General features: G+C 58.5%; 1 protein-coding gene across 1 annotated transcript; it reads left to right on the forward strand.

Annotated features, from left to right (window-relative positions):
* Window positions 1–3,344: 3,344 nt before the first annotated feature.
* C24H6orf132 (chromosome 24 C6orf132 homolog) lies at window positions 3,345–18,473 on the forward strand. Its single transcript, XM_058819505.1, has 5 exons — window positions 3,345–3,533; window positions 7,259–7,374; window positions 11,613–11,688; window positions 12,007–14,911; window positions 15,283–18,473. Exons 1-5 carry the CDS (start codon window positions 3,383–3,385, stop codon window positions 15,383–15,385), a joined length of 3,351 nt encoding a protein of 1,116 aa, XP_058675488.1. The 5' UTR covers window positions 3,345–3,382; the 3' UTR covers window positions 15,386–18,473.
* Window positions 18,474–19,136: the final 663 nt, after the last annotated feature.

Raw genomic sequence — 19,136 nt, forward strand, 5'->3', positions numbered from 1 at the left:
CCTGGGGCAGAGGCAGGGCCAGCACTGCAGGGTGGCTCTCAGGGCTCCCAGGGCATTGTGACCTCAGGGCCATGGTGACCCCGGGGTGTCACAGGGGTGCACACAGGGGAGCACGTGGGGACAGGGTTTAAGGATTTACAGCCCTGGTGCAGCTGGGGCTCTGCAGGACACTGCTGGCACTGCCACCCCAGCTGCAGCACGGGCCCCTGCCCCCTGTCCTGCTCCTCTATCCCTGTTTGCTGTTCTGCAGGCTCACCTGAGGGATTCTCCTCACAGCCCTTCCTCCTCCGGGTCCAGCCCTCGCTGCACACACCCCTCTGACACCCGCGAGTGCAGCAGGAACCTTCCACATGTGAGGGTGCAGCTGCTCCCCTGATGCGAAAGCAGATAGTTCTGGGTGTTTACTGTGTTGGGATCAAAGGCAGCCTCACAGTGCGCTGTGTTACATCACACCACTGCTCACACGGCGCTTTCTCTGCCATAAAATCTGCTGGAGATCTTCCAAGTGCTTTCCTGAGCTCCGCGCCCAGCCCAGCAGTCCCTTTGCTGTGTGGCCCCGATCACACACAGCAGTGACAGTTGTGCTTGCTCAGAAACAGCCCCGGCACCCAGCCCGGCACCTCCTGCGCCTCTGCAGCTGCATTTCACAGAAGCCACCGTGCCCAGCCTGCTGCCCGTGCTGCTGCCCCTCTGAGGGGAGGTCTGGAGCTGGAAGGTGAAACCAAACATCTTTGATGTGAACGCACAGATGGGAACGTGCACCGGAGCCCTGGCAGGGCTGTGCGGCAGCCTGTGCTCTGTGGGGTGATAAATTCACCTCGGGATCCCTGCGTGCGCTGAGGGCGATGTGTGCCTGTGCTCACCACCCAGGGCGAGGCAGGGCTGGCATGTGGGGCAGGAGCAGGGCTGGGATGTGGGGATGTGGGGATGTGGGGATGTGGGGATGTGGGGATGCGGGGATGCGGGGATGTGGGGATGTGGGGATGTGGGGATGTGGGGATGTGGGGGTGTGGGGATGTGGGGATGTGGAGATGTGGGGATGTGGGGATGTGGAGATGTGGGGATGTGGGGATGTGGGGATGCGGGGATGTGGGGATGTGGGGATGTGGGGATGTGGGGGTGTGGGGATGTGGGAGTGTGGGGATGCAGGGATGTGGGGATGTGGGGATGTGGGGGTGTGGGGATGTGGGGATGTGGGGATGCAGGGATGTGGGGGTGTGGGGATGTGGGGATGTGGGGATGTGGGGATGTGGGGATGTGGGGATGTGGCACCCCGGGCCCTGGAGCACCCAGCAGTGACAGGAGCAGCTGAGTCACCCCTGCTGCTCCCACCCCTTTGAAGTCTCCTTGCTGTAATAATGAGATTTTGTGGGACACCTTCATGCACGAGCCCAGGCTCTCTCATTCCACAGGATTTTATTGGCTTGGCCGCTGCAGCTCTGTTCCTTTTTTTTTTTTTTGTTTTTCCTCCTAAAGAGAAATAAAATTTATTATATGTTGAAATAGCTGGCTTCTTGCTCTGGTGTTCTAGGCAGAACAAAATGTGACTGAATGCTCTCAGGAAAGCCAAAACAAGATTACAGAAGTAATACGTTGCTGCACTAAAATCACTTTCGCTTGATAATTTCTGGTTTCCAGCTGACAGGATGGGTTTCTTCAGTAGCAGCATCATCTTCTTTGTGTACTTTTATCAGCTTCAGCTGTTAGCAATCTGCTTTCTGGCTGGTCAAAACCACAAGCAAACATTCCTCATTCACTGTCCAAGGAAGCTGGCTGCACAGCTGCAGAAATTGTACCCAGTTCTGCAGCCCCAGGCGTGCACGGTGCCATTACCAGCTCCTGACACCAGACCAGCACCAGAATGTGCAGCCAGCGTGTTTCCAACAGCATTGTCACCAGAGAGGTTCTGAATGGGGATTCCAGCCGGGAATTTCCACACGGTGCCAGCTGTGGTTCTGCTGCAGCAGGGATCCTGCACAAGGGGGGAGTTTTGCTCTGCAGCTCCAGGGGTGCTGAGATGGGCCTGGGCTCCTCTGGCAATGCAGTGGCTGCTGTTTCCCAGTTTCCATCCCATCCCATCCCATCCCATTATCCCATTATCCCATCCCTCTCTTTCCCCACATGCAGGACAATCCCCTTTCCCCCAGCCCACTGCAGTGCCCGGGCAGCTCCCCCTCTGTCTGTCCGTCTGTCTGTGTGTGTGTCTGCAGCGGCGTTTCCTCTCACAAACACCATTTAAGATAACTGTCAGGACACGGCAGTAATTGCAGGGCTGGCGCAGGGAGCGGCCCCAGCCAGGGAGAGGCACCCGAGCAGCGCCCGGAGCCGCAGCCCCGCTGAAATCCCCGAAAATCCCTTAAAGTGTCCCAGCTCCTCTGCCACGGCCACGGAATTGAATTTGACATTTTAATTCTCCTTTTCCTGCCCCGTTTCCCATTCATAATTCACTTTATTTAAGTGCTGCCTCGTATCTGTGCCACGATTAGACTTTTGGAATATCCTAACAGTGATCATTTTTCATTGATCACAAGGTATTTAATGTGTTGCTTTGCTTAGTTCTTTAAAGCAAAAAAGAAGATGCTTTTCACAAGAAAAACATAATTTTAAAGCGATTAAGAAAGTGATATTTATCACTTAAAAAAAATCAATCTATACTGTTTTGACTCTCAAAACTTGATAGAGATAGAAAGAGGTGTAAGATGTTAACACCTGGAGGAGCGGGGCACTTGGATGAGCAGGGACACCTGGCACAGCAGGCACACCTGGAGGAGAGGGACACCTGGCACAGCAGGCACACCTGGAGGAGAGGGGGCACCTGGCAGAGGGGGGCACCTGGATGAGAGGGACACCTGGCACAGCAGGGGCACCTGGATGAGCAGGGACACCTGGCACAGCAGGGACACCTGGAGGAGCGGGGACGCCTGGCACAGCAGGGACACCTGGAGGAGCGGGGACACCTGGCAGAGCAGGCACACCTGGCAGAGCAGGGACACCTGGCACAGCAGGGACACCTGGAGGAGCGGGGACACCTGGCAGAGCAGGGACACCTGGATGAGCAGGGACACCTGGCACAGCAGGCACACCTGGCAGAGCAGGGACACCTGGAGGAGCGGGGACACCTGGCACAGCAGGCACACCTGGAGGAGCAGGGACACCTGGCACAGCAGGCACACCTGGCAGAGCAGGGACACCTGGAGGAGCGGGGACACCTGGCAGAGCGGGGACGCCTGGCACAGCAGGGGCACCTGGATGAGCAGGGACACCTGGCGGAGGGCGGGCCCGGGGTGGGTGGGGCCGTCCCCGCCCCTCCGGAGCTCTCGGCCCCGTCCCCCCGGTGCCGCGGGATGCCCGGCACGGCTCGGCGCGGCTCGGCTCGGCCAGCATGAAGAAGCACCAGCCTCACTCGGTGCAGGGCACCTTCAGCCGCCTGTTCGGCAAGCGCCACTCCAGCCCCAGCGCCGCGTCCCTGTTCGCCACCAACCCGCCCTGGATCTTCACGCAGGAGGTGACCTCGGACAGCGCGGGTGGCACCGGTCAGTGGCCCAGGGTCCCCCGGCGGCCGCGGGGCTCGGACGGGCGGTCCCGGGGCAGGAGGGTGCGGTGGGCTCGGGGGCTCCGCTGCTGCCCGGCCGGGGGGCTCCGGGAGGGCTCGGGGGGCCCCGGGAGCGCTCGGTGGCAATGGGAGGTCTCCGGGAGCCCTCGGTAGCAATGGGAGCGCTCGGAGGGCCCCGGGAGCGCTCGGTAGCACCGGGAGCGCTCGGTGGCAATGGGAGGTCTCCGGGAGCGCTCGGTGGCAACGGGAGGTCTCCGGGAGCGCTCGGTGGTCCCGGGAGCGCTCGGTGGCAATGGGAGGTCTCCGGGAGCGCTCGGTGGTCCCGGGAGCGCTCAGTGGCAACGGGAGGTCTCCGGGAGCGCTCGGTGGCAACGGGATGCGGCAGCGCCGGTCCCGCAGCTGTGCCCGAGCTGGAGCGGGGTGTCCGAACCCCGGCTGGGTCGCTGCCGCTCCCGGCGGGTTAAACTCGGCTCAAAGAGGCCGATGAGTGACTGAAAATTCACTTTATTGCTTCCCGTCGCGCTTTCCCACGCCATGTTTGATCCGCGCCTTGCCCGCTCGGAGTTATTTACTCATAAACCTGTTTCTCGCAGGGCTGCGAGCGAGGACGGAGCTGAGGGTTGCATATTCCTCGGGATTTATTTGTGTTTCTTTGTGGTTTTAATTGCAATACGGTGCCCTGGAGGCTCATGTAGGAGGGAGCCAAATTAATAGTAATGGAGCCAGGTAGATAGAAGATAGCAGTTTGTGGATGAAGTTTGGTGGCTCCAAGAGCCCAACAAACTCTTCCAAGATTAGAAAAATGGAAGCGCTGCCTGCTGAGCTATGCAGGGCGAAGTATTGTCTGTGAAAGCAACTGCGAGGTGGTTACACCCCAAAGGCCAAGCTGCTGAAACCAAGATAAAATGAAAATGCGACAGGGAGTTTCGTGCAACTCTGCAACCTGGGAGGAAAATTGCTGATTTCTAACTGTCGTAAATCTGAGGAGGATTCAAGCTTCTCTCTGATGTGGTTTGGATTAGAAAAAAGAAAAGAAGTTGCTGTGTCTGCTTATTAGGAGCCTGATTTCCGTGGCTGCGGTTCTGCAGGGGCAGTAGGGAGGCTTTCTGCTCAGGTGTGGGTCGGAGCGCGGGGAAGGGCTGGGAATCCTGAAACCTGAGCCTGGGGAGCAGCTGGTGGATCGCTCCTTCCTTAGCATCCTCCTGGTGGAGTTTGTGCCCGGAATGGGGCTCCGTGAGGGCGCGGTGGCAGTGGGACAGAGACAGCTCAGGAAGGGGGGCCGGCAGCCCAGGGAGCGATGCGCTGTCCCCAGACCCACACACAGCCCGCCCTGCCCCAGCCCTGGCCCCGTTCCTGGCCCGTTTCCTGCAGGGCTCCGTGCCCGCAGGAGTCCCCTGCTCCTGCAGATCCCCACCTTGGTTTCTCATACAAAGTAAACACAAGTTAGGCAACGTGCGATGGGTGTAGGTTTGCATGTCCCTGACTCAGAGATTCCTGAATTTAGTGACTGCAGCCTCCTCCTCCTCCTGCTGCTGTGGGCACCCCGGCTCAAACCTGCTGCGCCTCCTCCAGGTGATGCAACCCCCGGGGAGGAAGAAGTTCCATTACATGCGTGGCAAATTGTTTATTTGATTTCCCGTGGCCGAGCAAACACGAATGTCTCCGGGACAGGCTGGATGTCAGAGAGTGGCCCAAGCAAGGCCGGTGCTTTGAGCCAGCTGCTCCCCACAGCCTCCAAGGGTGCATTTCCTGATCCTCCTTCCAGGAAAGGAGGCTGGCAGGGCTCAGGGCTTGCTGCTGATGGGCTCCCAGCAGGCAAGTCCTGTTTATCTAGCAGAGAAAACACAACTACAAGCACTTCATTTTCCTTTAATTAAAGCATTCAGGGTAGCGATGCTTAGTAATCTAGGATCAAAGTCCCTGTGATCTTTAATCCAGTTTCTCACTGGGTTTACCTAGTGACTGTTAAATATAAAACTCATCGTTTCAAGTCTCAGAACTGCTCTGTTGCTGCTTGGGCTGTCTGAGTCCAAACTCTCCTGTTGCCTTGGCCTTAATTCCTGCTCCTTACTCACTGCGTGCGGGGTCACCCACAGAATTAATCATCACAGAATCACAGAGTGATTGGGTGGAAAGGGACCTTAAAAATCATCTTATTCCACTCCCTGTCATGGGCAGGGACGCCTTCCACCAGGTCAGGCTGCTCCAAGCCCCATCCAGCCTGGCCTTGAACACTTGCAGGCAATTTGCTGGCACCTGCTGTCCTCCCCGGGACTGCAGCAGCTCCTCCTGGGTGCTTCTGGGCCCCTCCCAGGCTTGGTAGGACCAGGCTGGCTGAAGCACAGCTGGGAGGTGATTTGAAAGCTGGAGCAAATGTCCTGTGTGTAAAGAATCACTCGTGGTGGGAGAAGTTTGGTGTGAGGGAGGGGAGGCTGTGATTGCCTGCAGGGGCAGCAGGGCAGGCGTTCCTGGGGGTGTCCCAGGGTAACCTGGGGGTGCTGAGTGGGAGAAGGGAGAAGCTGGCGTGCTCCTGGGCTCTGTGGTGTGTTTGAAGGCTGTGTGGAACCCTCCTGCCTCCATCCCTCAGCAGAGGCTGTGCTGCCTCATGCCCAGCCCCTGGTGTGGTCAGGTTCCCCATTCCAGGTGTTCGTGCAAGTGTTTTCCTCCTGTGGGACGCACACAGAGTATTTGCCCTCCTCTTTTTCCTGGACTTGGGGTAAAGCTGTTTCCTTGGGAGGTTCCTCCTCATTTCTTCCCATCCTTCTTCTCCTCCCTTCCTTTACTATCAAAGTCTGTTGGGAGCACTCCTGCAGTTTTCCCTTCAATCAGAGCCATTTTGTTGTTTCCCCTTCTTCCTCAAACTCTCAGAATTTCTTTAATGTCTGTCTCCTTGGCTACGAGTTATTTGTGTATCTCCTTCCAGCCAAGGTGGGGTTTACATGCTTCACTATTTTCTGCTTGTTAATTCATGCTACTAATCAGACACAAAGAACGTAATTAAATTAATTTTATGAGCTTTATTCGCTGTCAGAAATAAACCAGCCCAAGAGGTGTGGCTCCAGGTGAAAGCACAAGGCTGGGAACCAGGAATTCCTGACGGCTGCTCCTGCTTGTCACAGCAGGGCCCTGGGACTTCCTGCCCTGCTGTCTCCCCACGCAGGGCACTGTTCTGTGGGCAGGCTGGAGCACCTGGCATCCCTCTGGCTGGGATGGCAGAGCTGTGCCCAGAGTGCTGGGCAGGGCAGGAGCTGTCCCTGCTCCTCCCATCAATTCCTGCTGCTCAGCCCAGCCAGGATTGCCTCCTGATCCTTCTGAGCTGCTCCAGCTCATCCTGCAGAGCTCAGGGAAGGCTCTCTGTGCTCTGCAGGCGTGTGACAGGGCTGTGAGTGCCTGTCCTGCACACAGGGCCCTTCCTCTCCTTTATCCCTCTCACCTCCAGGATACCCAGCTTTTCCCCAGGCTCTCTGTGCTCTGCAGGCGTGGACAGGGCTGTGAGTGCCTGTCCTGCACACAGGGCCCTTCCTGTCCTGTGTTCCCCTCACCTCCAGGACACCCAGCTTTTCCTCAGGGTCTGATGGGCTCTGCCCACTCCTGGGGCTGCTGCAGCCAATTCTGCCCAGCTCTGTGTGAGCTCAGGGTGCCTGTGCTGTTGTCAGCAGTGCCCAGCTCAGTGCTGCTGCTGCTCACTCTCTGCTCTCCCCCCAGGTGATGTGATCGAGGTCTATTACGGGGACAATCGCTTCGGGACGGTGACAGACTCGGGCACGGCCACGCTGAAACCCCGCCCGAGGGTCCGGCCCCTGCTGACCTTCCTGCCCCTGGTGAGTGCCCCAGACCCAGCTGGGCTGCAGCTGGTGCCTGGAACCAACAGGGCTGGAGCTGGTGCCCAGTCACTGCTGGGCTGCAGCTGGTGCCCAGAATGAACAGGGCTGGAGCTGGTGCCCAGAATGAACAGGGCTGGAGCCGGTGCCCAGAATGAACAGGGCTGGAGCTGGTGCCCAGAATGAACAGGGCTGCAGCCGGTGCCCAGAATGAACAGGGCTGGAGCCGGTGCCCAGAATGAACAGGGCTGGAGCTGGTGCCCAGAATGAACAGGGCTGCAGCTGGTGCCCAGAATGAACAGGGCTGGAGCCGGTGCCCAGAATGAACAGGGCTGGAGCCGGTGCCCAGAATGAACAGGGCTGCTCTGGTGCTCAGAATGAACAGGGCTGGAGCTGGTGCCCAGAATGAACAGGGCTGGAGCTGGTGCTCAGAACCAACAGGGCTGGAGCTGGTGCCCAGAATGAACAGGGCTGGAGCTGGTGCCCAGAATGAACAGGGCTGGAGCTGGTGCCCAGAATGAACAGGGCTGGAAGCTGGTCCCCAGAATGAACAGGGCTGCTCTGGTGCTCAGAATGAACAGGGCTGGAGCTGGTGCCCAGAATGAACAGGGCTGGAGCCGGTGCCCAGAATGAACAGGGCTGCTCTGGTGCTCAGAATGAACAGGGCTGGAGCTGGTGCCCAGAATGAACAGGGCTGGAGCTGGTGCCCAGAATGAACAGGGCTGGAAGCTGGTCCCCAGAATGAACAGGGCTGCTCTGGTGCTCAGAATGAACAGGGCTGGAGCTGGTGCCCAGAATGAACAGGGCTGGAGCCGGTGCCCAGAATGAACAGGGCTGCTCTGGTGCTCAGAATGAACAGGGCTGGAGCCGGTGCCCAGAATGAACAGGGCTGCTCTGGTGCTCAGAATGAACAGGGCTGGAGCTGGTGCCCAGAATGAACAGGGCTGCTCTGGTGCTCAGAATGAACAGGGCTGGAGCTGGTGCCCAGAATGAACAGGGCTGCTCTGGTGCTCAGACCCAGAGCTGCTGCTCTCAGCCAAGGGGAGCAGAAATGAAAGCAGAACCCCTCTGTAATGAGGCTGGCTGTGAGGGATTGGGGGTGGTCTGAGCTCAGGCTGCTCTGGGGCACAGAGGAGGCACTGAGGGAGAGGTGTGAGCGCTGTCAGACTGCATTTTCCATTAAAAGCTGATTGCTGAGCACGGGGATGGTAGATCAGGCTTGCACTGCAGTTCATCTCCCTGGTGCTGTCCCAGATCAGGAGTGTGGCTGGAGCCTGCAGTGCTGCACCCAGTCCTGCTGAGCACAGGGTGAGGTGATGCTGTGGCTGTGCAGGGGTGATTCTCTTCAATCTCTGTATGAAAAACCATTCCCAATCCTCAGAGCTGTCACCCCAGCCCTGCTGCTGCTGCCCACACAGGCACAGCTGGCCCTAGGGCTCTCTGTCCCTTCTGAGGGTCCCTCACAAACCTGGGTTTCCCCTCCCAGCCCCAGCTGTGACTGAAGCAATCAGCAGGCAAAGGCAGCGTTTTGGAGGCCCGGGGTGTGCTGGGTGTTTGCACGCTTTTGGTGAGGTTTGATGATGATTTGATCTGGCACTGACTCTGCTGTTGCCTCGCACATACCTGCCCCAGGTACACACCTGCACGGGGCTGTTCTGCAGCTCCTGCCTTAACCCTTTCCACCCACCCAGGAGCAGCTCTGGGTGAGTCAGGAGGATGCTCCCGCCCTGCCCTGCAGCTCCTGAGCCTCTGCACCTGGCAGCTCTTCCCAAGGAGCAGCAGCTCCCTGCCCCAGCCCTGCTGTCCCACAGGAATGCAGCAGGGACTGCTCAGAGGGGTCCCCCTGCTCCCCCAGCACTGCAGGTATCCCAGGGAACGAACTCCTGCAGCAAACTCCACACTGCCCTACTCAAAACCAGGGAGTTTGGGGCAGCTGCTCATACTCAGAGAAATTCTTGGTGTCTCTGAGAGCCCGGGTGCTCAGCAGTTGTATTTTGGGTGGGGTTTGTAAGGGGCAGCTCAAGCCCTGGTGATTGAATGGGAGGGCTCCTGAGGGCTGGGCACCACGGGGACAGGCAGGCTCCCTTCACTGGGGATGGCTGACTCTGTTCCAGGGATGAGAAGTGATTCCTGGTGCTTGCAGTGAAAGCTTCCCCCCCACGGGATCCTCAGCAGGCCCCGATCTGATTCATGCACCACAAACTGGAAATGCAGGTTCCTGGCACAGCACCCAGAGCCTGCCCTGAATCAGCTGGAGCTTTTCTGGGCTGGCCACACCCCAGCAAGCACCGGGAACAATCTTCCCCACCATCTCTGCAGGCTGGCAGCGTGCTGGGGATGCTTTCCACCTCATGACGTGGGGATGGGTGGTTTTGGAGAGATGCTGAGCATTAGCAGCTGCCACAGAAGGTTTTGGTGAGGAACAGGCTTGCCCAGTTTGAAATGACACGTCCGCGATTTCTGCTCCTTTATGGAGTGCAGGCTGTGTCCTCCAGCCTTGCAGGGCTCTGTTCTGACTGCCAGTCCCTCTGCACTCCTCCAACAGGTGATGCAGGGCTCAGACATTTCTGTTTCCCTGCAAAGGAGCAGCTCCCTCGGGGTGCTCTGCAAACCTGCAGCAATGCATTTCCATTGCAAATGGGGACTGCTGGTTTGTTCTTTGTGATTTTGGTGTCTCATTGCTCTGGACAGTTTAACTATCAGCTCTTGAAGTGCCTCTCTTGGCCTTTGTCTTCCCTCTGGCTCCCAGATGAAGTTCAGGGTCTGCCCTTGTGCCTTTGCAGCCCTTGGCTTCTCCATCAGCTCGGAGTTTTCTGGTCCTTTGTGCAATCCCAGGGTAGGAATTCCCTCACTCCTGGCTCACCTGTGGCTGCTCAGGCCCTTGTGGTTATCGGGGATCTTTGGTCACTGCAGGGTGATGGATGTAGCAAGTGAAATATGTGCATTTCCCATTATTTTGGCCAGATCTGGGGCTTTGCAGGGCTCTTCCACAGGAGCCCAGGTGCTGCTGTTGAATGAGGTCCCCAGGCAGGGCAATGTGGCTGTGATGAGCCTGGATGGACAAATCCAAGTGACCTTTGATCCAGGAGACTTTGGAATCCCACGGCAATCTCCTGTAAAAACGGTGATAACGGCAGAGAAAGGCAAAGGGCAGGGGCTCAATCATTATCCAGGCTTTTGTGCGCAGGAAATGGCTGGGGAGAGGCGCAGGCTGATGGCAGGATAACAATTCCTTTGTCAAGGGCTGTTAGCAGCGCAAACAGCTGCCTGCTGGTGAGCAGGGATGGATGTGGGGCCTGCCAATGGGACAGTGCGTCCCTCTTGGGGTGCTCCATCGAGCTTTGTGTCTCTGACATTGCTGTGCCCCAGCTGCCCCCAGGCCCGGTGTGAGACCCCCTGGCTGTGCTGCTCATCCCAGCTGTGCCCAGCTCATCCCAGGTGTGCCCTGCACACGGGTGCCAGGTGTGTCCCGGGTGCCCAGGTGTGTCCCGGAGCCACCCCAGCCCCTCGGAGCCACCCCAGCCGTGAGTCAGGGACAGGAGAGGCTTTTGCTGCTGGCTCCAGGTGAGTCACCTGCCCCGATGGCTCACCTGGGTGGCTGCAATTACCAATTACAGCAGTGCCCTGGCTGCAGGCGCCCTCCCGGGTGTGTAGGCTGCCAAATTGTCGGTCCTGTACCAGCTACAGGCACTGCCGAGCTCTCAGCATGAAGGGAGTAACTGAGCAAAACACAAACCACACAAGGAGCAGCTTTCCCCACAGTGCTCAGGTATGCTGTGCCAGTCTCACAAAAGCTGGAGGTCTGTCTGTGTGTAGGTGACTGTGGCAGTGCTTGCTGCAGAGAAATGCCCACCAAAGTGCCCAGTGCTCTGGTTCATCAATGGTGAGGGCTGCTGCTGCTGCTGGCAGCTGGGCAGCCCCGAGGGGGATGTGAAATAGCTGAATTCCTCCCGGGGCATGGGAAATAGCTGAATTCCTTGAGGGAGATGGGAAATAGCAGAATTCCTCTCCAGCCTTGGTGCCTGACCACAGGGGAATCCTGGCCATGGCCTGTGCAGCCTCGATGACTTCACTTGTCCCCTCAAAGCCTGTCAACAGCAGCCTCCACAGGGACCTCCATATCACAGACACTGCCCCGATCCATCAGGGCTCTGTGGACAAATTACCGGCTGCTTGTCGGCCCTTTGCTCTGATCCCTGGCTGTAAGACTGACAGCTCTGTTTTCTCAACTCCTGCAGAACGCCCAGGAATCCCACGGGGTGGCTGTGCCAACGCCGTCGGTGCCAGAAGACTTTGTGGAGAAGGCAGCTCTTGGTAAGGGATGTTCTCTGTGCAGCCCTGGCCAGCACAGAGCGCTCATGGAGCCCTCGGGGCAGGAAATGTGTGTGTGTACCCAGCTCAGGAGCAGACAGTCTGCTCATAGATTTTCATGCTCAAATAGAGTCTGCTATTAATTATTTTTTGAAGTCATTGAGAATTAATAAATTCCTCAGGGGTGAAGCAGAGCGGCTGTTAAGTTCAGGGAGTTTTAGACAAGCCTGGCAAGGGGCTGGCTGGCTGGGCAGGCCACTGGCACAGGCCAGACTCAGCAGTGCTGGGGAGGTGCTCACAGCTGTGCTCTCTCTCCTGCAGGCTCTGGCTCCCAGCTCAATGGCAATATTCGCATGTACAGCTCGGTGGGCGACCTGCGCCCGCAGGCCCTCGACGGGCACGACCTGGATGAAGACATCCCCCCGCCGCCATCGGTGCCCCCACCACCTCCTCCAGCGCCCGTGTCACCGCCCGTGGCCTCGCCAGTGCCTCCACCCCCCGAGATGCTGCCGCCACCGCCGCCAGTGCCACCCGAGGCGGTGCCACCGCCCCCCGCCATGGCAGCGCCGCCGCCGCCTGCCTCAGCCCTGCCCTCGCCCAGCACTCCTGCTCCTCCAGACTTCATCCCTCCTGCCCCGCCAGGCGCCCGCGACCCCTCCGGCCCCGGCATGTCCAAGTGGAAATCAGAGACCGTGCTGAACTCGAGGCAGGGGGACGCCGAGGGGCCGCTCTGCGCTGCCGAGCCCGGGGTGCCCGCGGCCCCCAGCCCCAAGGAGAGCCTGCAGCCCAAGGCCGAGCCCCACCTGACCTTCCCCAGGTCGTTCAAGGTGCCGCCGCCGGCCCCGGCGCGCTCCTCGTCCATCCCGGTGCAGGAGGGCCGGCAGGAGCCCCCCGTGCCCAGGCAGCCTCACGCCCGGCCGCCCCTGCCGCCCTGCTTCACCATCAGAGCCGCCAGCAAGGCGCGGCCGGGAGAGGCCGAGCAGAGGAGCTCCGGGCTCAGACAGGGCCTGGGGAAGGTGGCTGTGCCCCCTCCACTGAGCCCCAAGCCGGGCACAGGCCTCGGCCAAGGCGTGAATCCCCCCGGCCGCCGGTCCCCTCTGCCAGGCTCCGAGGGGGAGAGGATTCCCCAGCTGAAAACAGCCGGGAGAGAGTCCCCTCCAAAATCTGAACCTCTCACTGCCAACGACCTGGATCTGCCTCCTCCGGACTACCCGAGCTGCGAGGATGACTGGAAGGATGCCAGCAACCTGAACAAGCTGCGGGACGAGCTCTCGGCGCTGCTGCGCTCCCCGCGCCGCGAGGAGAAGCCGCTGGAGAGGCCGCTGGAGAAGCCAGGAGCTCCCCAGCCCATGGACAGCGGTCCCAGCCGTGCTGGCAGCCGTGAGCCGGGGCCCGGCGAGCCCCAGATCACCAGGAAGGACATGGGGTTACCCAAGGGAGGGGACACTGAGAAGAAAGAGGTGCCCAGCAGCACCCCCAGCACCAGTGTGGGCTCTCCCATCACGGCAGTCACTGCCCCAGACAGCAACCCTGACACACAGCCCCGCAGTGTGATGATGATCAGAAACGAGCTGGAGGCTGTGCTGTCCCTGAAGAAAGAGGGGAAACCTGCCCCAGGGCCCAGCAGCCAGAAGCAGGCTGTGGAGAATGGCATCAGCACCCCACAAGTGAGGAAGAGCCCCCCTGACGTGAGGAAGGGCCATCCTGACACAAGAGACTCAGTGGTGCCAAAGCCGGTCCCCAGCTCGCTCCCAGCCCCGGTGGCTGCTGTGGAGAAGGATGAGACAGACCATGAGGACCATCCTGCTCCTGCTGCTGGCAAGGTCACAGAGGACGTGAGCCCTGCTCCTGGGTCCCTCAGCAGCAGCAGTGTGAGTCCCCCAGAGCCACCTCAGGCGCCGGCAGAGGAGCCCCCAGCTCCCAGCCTGCCCTCGGCCCCTGTGTCCCCTGCTCAGAGCCCGGCACCACAGCCCAGCTCGGCCGTCTTCCAGTACAAAGTGCACCGGGCTGGGGCTAGCTCGGCCGAGCCGCCCCGTGCCCCAGGCTCAGCTGAGCCACCCCGTGCCCTGAGCTCAGCCGAGCCGCCCTGTGCATCGGGCTCTGCTGAGCCACCCTGCCCCAGGAGCTCAGGCAGCAGCCCCCCAGGCCCCTCGGGAGCGGGGCAGGAGGAGGTGCTGATCCACCCGGTGACGGGGGAGCGCGTGGAGCGGGGCTCGCCCATGGCCCTGCTGCTGGCAGCCCGGCAGCGTGCCCAGCGGGGCCGCCAGCCCGGGGATGGAGCAGCTGCACTCAGGGTGAGGCCAGCCCTGAGACTCGGCAGTGCCTCGTCGGACACCACCTCCTCCACCAGCTTCTTCCGCAACGAGTCCAAGCCCTTCTCCTTCACCGTGGTGCCTCGGCCGTCTGCGGCCAGCCCGGCGGGGTCTGGCTGGAGCAAACCCCCCTCGTTCTCCAGCTCCTCGGAGCAGGGCCGGGCCGTGCGGGCGGTGGGTGAGGCGCAGCTCCCCAGGCCCCAGCGAGCCGCTGCCTCCAGCCTGCTCCGGGGGCTGCTGGACTCGGGACAGCCCAGCCCGGCCCGGCACGGAGCTCCCAGCGAGGAGGAGAACGGGGACGCGGCGCTGGACTTTGGCATTATCCCCCCGCCCCCCGAATTCAGCAATGAGGCGGACCAGGCTTCCCTCCCGAGCCGGGAGGAGAGCCGCAAGTGCCCCAGCGTCCCTGACAGCGGCCGGGGCTCGGGAGAGCCACGCTATTTTAGGTGGGCTGGCTACAGCCGCATCTATGGGGCCAACAACCCAGAACCAGCGGCTCTGCCGCCCTTGGAGAAGAGCCGGAGGAACGGAGACCTCGCACCGCAGTACCCGGATAACAGCAGCTCCTCGAGCTTCCCCAGCCACGGCCCCAACCCACGGCCGCTGATCAAGAAGCGCCTGTACGTGTCGGAGCCCGACAGCTCCTACCCCCGGGCCGCCGCTGCCCCCCGGGCCTCGGGCACCCTGTCCTCCACCCTCTCCTCCTACGGCCCCGGGGGATTCAGCTCCACGCCCGGGGAGGGGGCTCGGCGCCCAGGCCCCGGCCTCAGGAACGGCCCCTCGAGCGCCCAGGGCAGGCGGGCGTCCATGGATGCTGCAGGGAAAGCCGCGGCCTACGGCGGCAGCGGGGCTGAGGCCAAGTACAAGGGGCAGAACGGGGACTTCTCGCCCGCCAGCGTGCTGACGGCCAGAAGGTACGTGTCCCCTGAGCCCATGTGCCACCCTGAGCCCACCCTCCCTGCCCTCGGTGTCTCTTGGAATGGCCCCAGAGCAGCACTGGGGCTCCAGGAGCCCCCTGGCTCCTGCTCTGAGGGCAGTGACCATTCCTGGTTCCTCCCTGGTGCCAGCTGTGACCCTGTGCACGTCCCTCCCTATCCCACCTCACTGAGGGGAGACACCAAGCACTGAAATGCCTCCTGGTGCCAGCTGTGACCCCCACGTCCCTCCCTATCCCACCTCACTGAGGGGAGACACCAAGCACTGAAATGCATCCCCATGGTGCTGACCCAACACCGAGGTTTGCCTGGGCTCCCTTTGGGTGACTGTCCCTCTGTTCTCCCTGCAGGCCTGCCCACGGCACCCCACACTACGGGGCACCCTCCAACACCTTCACGGTGCGGCCTGGCACCCGTCAGCCCATCTCCTACGCCTACCCGAGCCACCGGTAGGCCGAGCTCGGGGCCGCCCCGCTGGCAGCTGCTGGAAAGGGATGAGAAGGTGCCTGGGTTGGACATTTCCTTCTCTACGGGCACCAGGGATGGTCCCAACCCAGCCTGGAAATGCACTTGCTTGGAACTGCTGGTGGGGAATGAGCCCGAGACCGGACTTTTCTCAAAGACTGCCATGGAGAGTTGTTACTGCGGAGGGCAGGCCGCTGCCGTGTTACGTGAGCAATCATGGTTTCCCTCTTTCCCGTTCTCCCTCCTGGATTATTTTCAGAATTGCGGCCTGATTGGCTGTCTAGGAAAGCCAAAGAGCATCCTCAGCTCTCTTCAGAGAGCGTCACCACTGGAAAGGTTGGTTTTAGTTTGGTTTTTAATTGGTTTGACTCCAGCATGTTTGGGAGCAGGGAGCAACCAACTGAGAGATGTGCACAATGGAAATAAAGCAGTGTATAGCTAAATGTCAGGGATTGAAATAAGAATGTGAGCCCAGTGGCGAAGGAGGAGAGTTTAGGATGCCTTGATCCTGACCCTTGCTGTCCTTAAGAGTTTGGAGCAAATCAGTTCTGCCTTAAGCCCAGCTCTGAGCAGTCAGTGCCTGTCCTGCCATGCCAGGCTCTGACCCTTCTCCAGGAGCAGCTTTGGGAGCAGGGGCCCTGCTTTGCTGTGCCTTTTGGTCACTGTAAATGTTTCTGTTGGCAATTATTCCTCGTGGAAGGAGGCTGTGAGGCCTGGCTGGAAGGCTGTGAAGCACTTTGGAGGTGTAGGACACGGAGCAATCCTTTTCCTTGGGCTGGTGGGTGCCAGTGACTCACCCGGTGCTGTGCTGCTCTCTCTGAGGGGTCCCTTGCCACTCACAGCCCTGTGCCCCCCAAAGTGTCCTTATTTCCTCAGTTGTTAATAAGCGTCTTTATGAACTGTTGCACTGATCTGGGGCTGAGGAGCTCCATTTCAGTGTGGCTGTTTGTGCAGGAGGGTGTCCGCAGGGACACCCAAAGGGAGCTGGCTCTCTCTGTTTCCCTCAGCGCTGTTCCAGGTGCTGCAGGTGCAGCCCTGCCCTGCTCCCCTCTGCTGCCTGGGCAGGGTGGGAGCTCTGAGAAGCCTTAAAGAGGGTTCCAGCTTCCAGAGTGAGCCGTAGGGTCTCACAGCTGACCTGAGTTGTGAATAGCCAACGTGCTGAAACTAGAAACAGAGACTCTTCCTTGGAGGCAAACCTGCTGAAAATCACTGTAAGATAACTGTAAAAACTTGTAGAGAAATTTTTCTTGTCACTGATAAACTGAAAGCACTTTGAGACATGAGTCTGTTTTTATGGAAAGCACTTTCTATTTTCAATGCTATAAATGCCACTGATTCCACTCCAGCTGACCCTGCCTGGCACACACCTGGATGTGGCCTGCAAGCAGATCCTGCTTTACAATGCAGCTCAAAATCAGGGATTAATTTTCCTTCACTGTGGAGTTCTCAAAAGTTATCTTGATATTCGAGTCATGTCATTGACGTTCTGTGTTTTGTGTTATTTCCAGCTTTACCTAATAATTTAACAGCCCTTTGAGATATTGCAGCAGCTTTAAAGTATTCTGAACTTCACTTTGCTGTGAATAAAATGAAAATGCAAATACAATAATCAGTCCAATAGCTAATTCAAAGGGCATTTTTATGCCAGCAAGTCACAGTGGCTTAGAAGATTTCCACTGCTCACCCCAGCCAATATTGAAATAATAGGCCTTTAATATATGGGTGTTGGTTTTAAAAAAATATTTATGGGGAAAAGTGACTATGGAGTAACTATAAGGACATTTAAGTGTACCAAGTGTCATGTGGGAATACCACCTGCCCCAAAACATGGAATTTTCTCCACGCAAGGAGCATCTTGAGCGTTCTTATTCATCTGTAGAAGTAAATCCGTGCTCCCCTTGAGGGGCTTCAGGGTCATGTTTTGGTAGTGGATGAAGTTTCACAAGTTTAACTTGAAAGCAAACAAAGAAGTCTCTTTGGTAATGTTGCAACTTAATGGTTTTTTCTTCCTGATACTTCTTTTTTCAAAATAATAAGCTATATTTGGAAACGAGCTCTCAGAAACAATTTTAAGGCTGGGTGGGCAATTTCAGCTTTTGATACTGCCCAGACGGGAAGGGCAGGGGGGTATGTGTGCAGTGTTCCACCTCAAGAATTCTTCCAAATTGCAATCTCCTGAAGTTGTTTTTTCTCTTTTTAGAGAAAAATGTGACACTCCAATGTTGGTACCTGCTTTAAATGTCACATTTACTTCACCCAGACACACAATTCACATGTAGGTGAAATATGGTCTTAGACACCACGGAGTGTCTCATTTCTAGCAGACACAATTGCTTTAATTTAGCATTAGAAGTGTGATAATAGAATCAGCTTTATAAAGTAGCCACTCCTCATTCAAGAACAGCACTCAGGGGCTGCCCAGGGGCCTGAGCTGTCACTGCACCAGGTTGGACTCTGCTCCCAGTTGTAGGACTGGTTAGCAGGCAGGTTCTCAGCAGTGGGACTCTTCTATTCTTCACTTTGCACTATCCCTGCTTCTTTTGAATGCATTCAGCAGATTCTGGTATTTCAGGAACAGCTCAGCATTGATTCTGGGGCCGCTGTGACAAAGGGAGCACTGTCAGAGCTGTTGGCAGCCAAAGGGGACAGAGTTGGATCTCTCAGGAGTGAGGACTGCAGGGCGGGGACGAGCCCCCCTTCCTGGGGCAGGTAACTGGATAAACAAACTGTCCTTGCATTCCATTACCCCTCCCAGCTCTTTCACTACAGGCATTTAGCAATAGAGAAAGAGGAAACAAAACCAAGGGGTATTAATGGAGCAAAGCACCCTGCCTCAGCCCAGTGCTGAGAGCAATGCTGAAGCCTGAGTGTGGAATTGTTCTCACTTCACCCTCTCTGAGGCAGTGTGGTAATTCAAGTCGTGACACAACTGAAATTATCCCCTGCAGCTGCCTCTTCCTCACAGGTTCCTGCTAGGGGAGCGTAACGGAGCTTAGCTGTAAAGTATTGAACAAAGTCTCTTATTTATGAGTGCCACTGAACACCAACCTTATTGCATTAAACATTTCTGGATGTTTTATTACCTGTGTGGCCTGACTTTTTTTGGTGTTGCTTACACGGTATGTCTGCTGGAGGACTGGAAGTTTGCACATCCCTGAAAGGATGGGGAAAGGTTTGAATTTCAGCTTGCCCAGGGCTTGGTCCGGTGTCTCTGAGCCCGACCCAGAGCCTGCGGCCGCGTCAGTGTTTGCAGGAGCCCAGGCAGGGCAGGAAGGGGCAGCTGAGGCCCAGGAGCTCTGTCACTCACACCCAGCAGGTTGGGCAGGCTGGCAGAGGAGCAGCCTCTATAAATAGGCTGGGCTGGAGCTGCTCAGCAGGGCTGAAACTCTCCTGCCTGCTGCAAGTCCCAACTGGAGCGCTGCGCCCACAACTGCAGGCAGCGTGAGCAATGCACACAGCATGAAGGGCTTGTCTGCAGCGTGGCTGCTCCTCTGCACTCAGAACTGAACTGATTTGCATTCCACCTCCTTCAGCCAGCTCTGCCACAGAAGCAGGCTCTGTGAGGGAGGGAAGGGTGCAATGTGTGCCTTGAAGCTTTACTGGAGCCACAGTGGCTGTCCCCAAGTGTCCCCAAACCTGAATGCTGTGTGGTGGGGCAGGGACAGCTGAGCAAGGCACAAACCCCCCAGCACTGCCCCCATTCCTTAGGGAGCTGCAGAGGCAGCCAGCACTGATGTGG

This window comes from Ammospiza caudacuta, chromosome 24 (genome assembly GCF_027887145.1).
Source record: "Ammospiza caudacuta isolate bAmmCau1 chromosome 24, bAmmCau1.pri, whole genome shotgun sequence".
Classification (NCBI taxonomy): Eukaryota; Metazoa; Chordata; class Aves; order Passeriformes; family Passerellidae; genus Ammospiza; species Ammospiza caudacuta.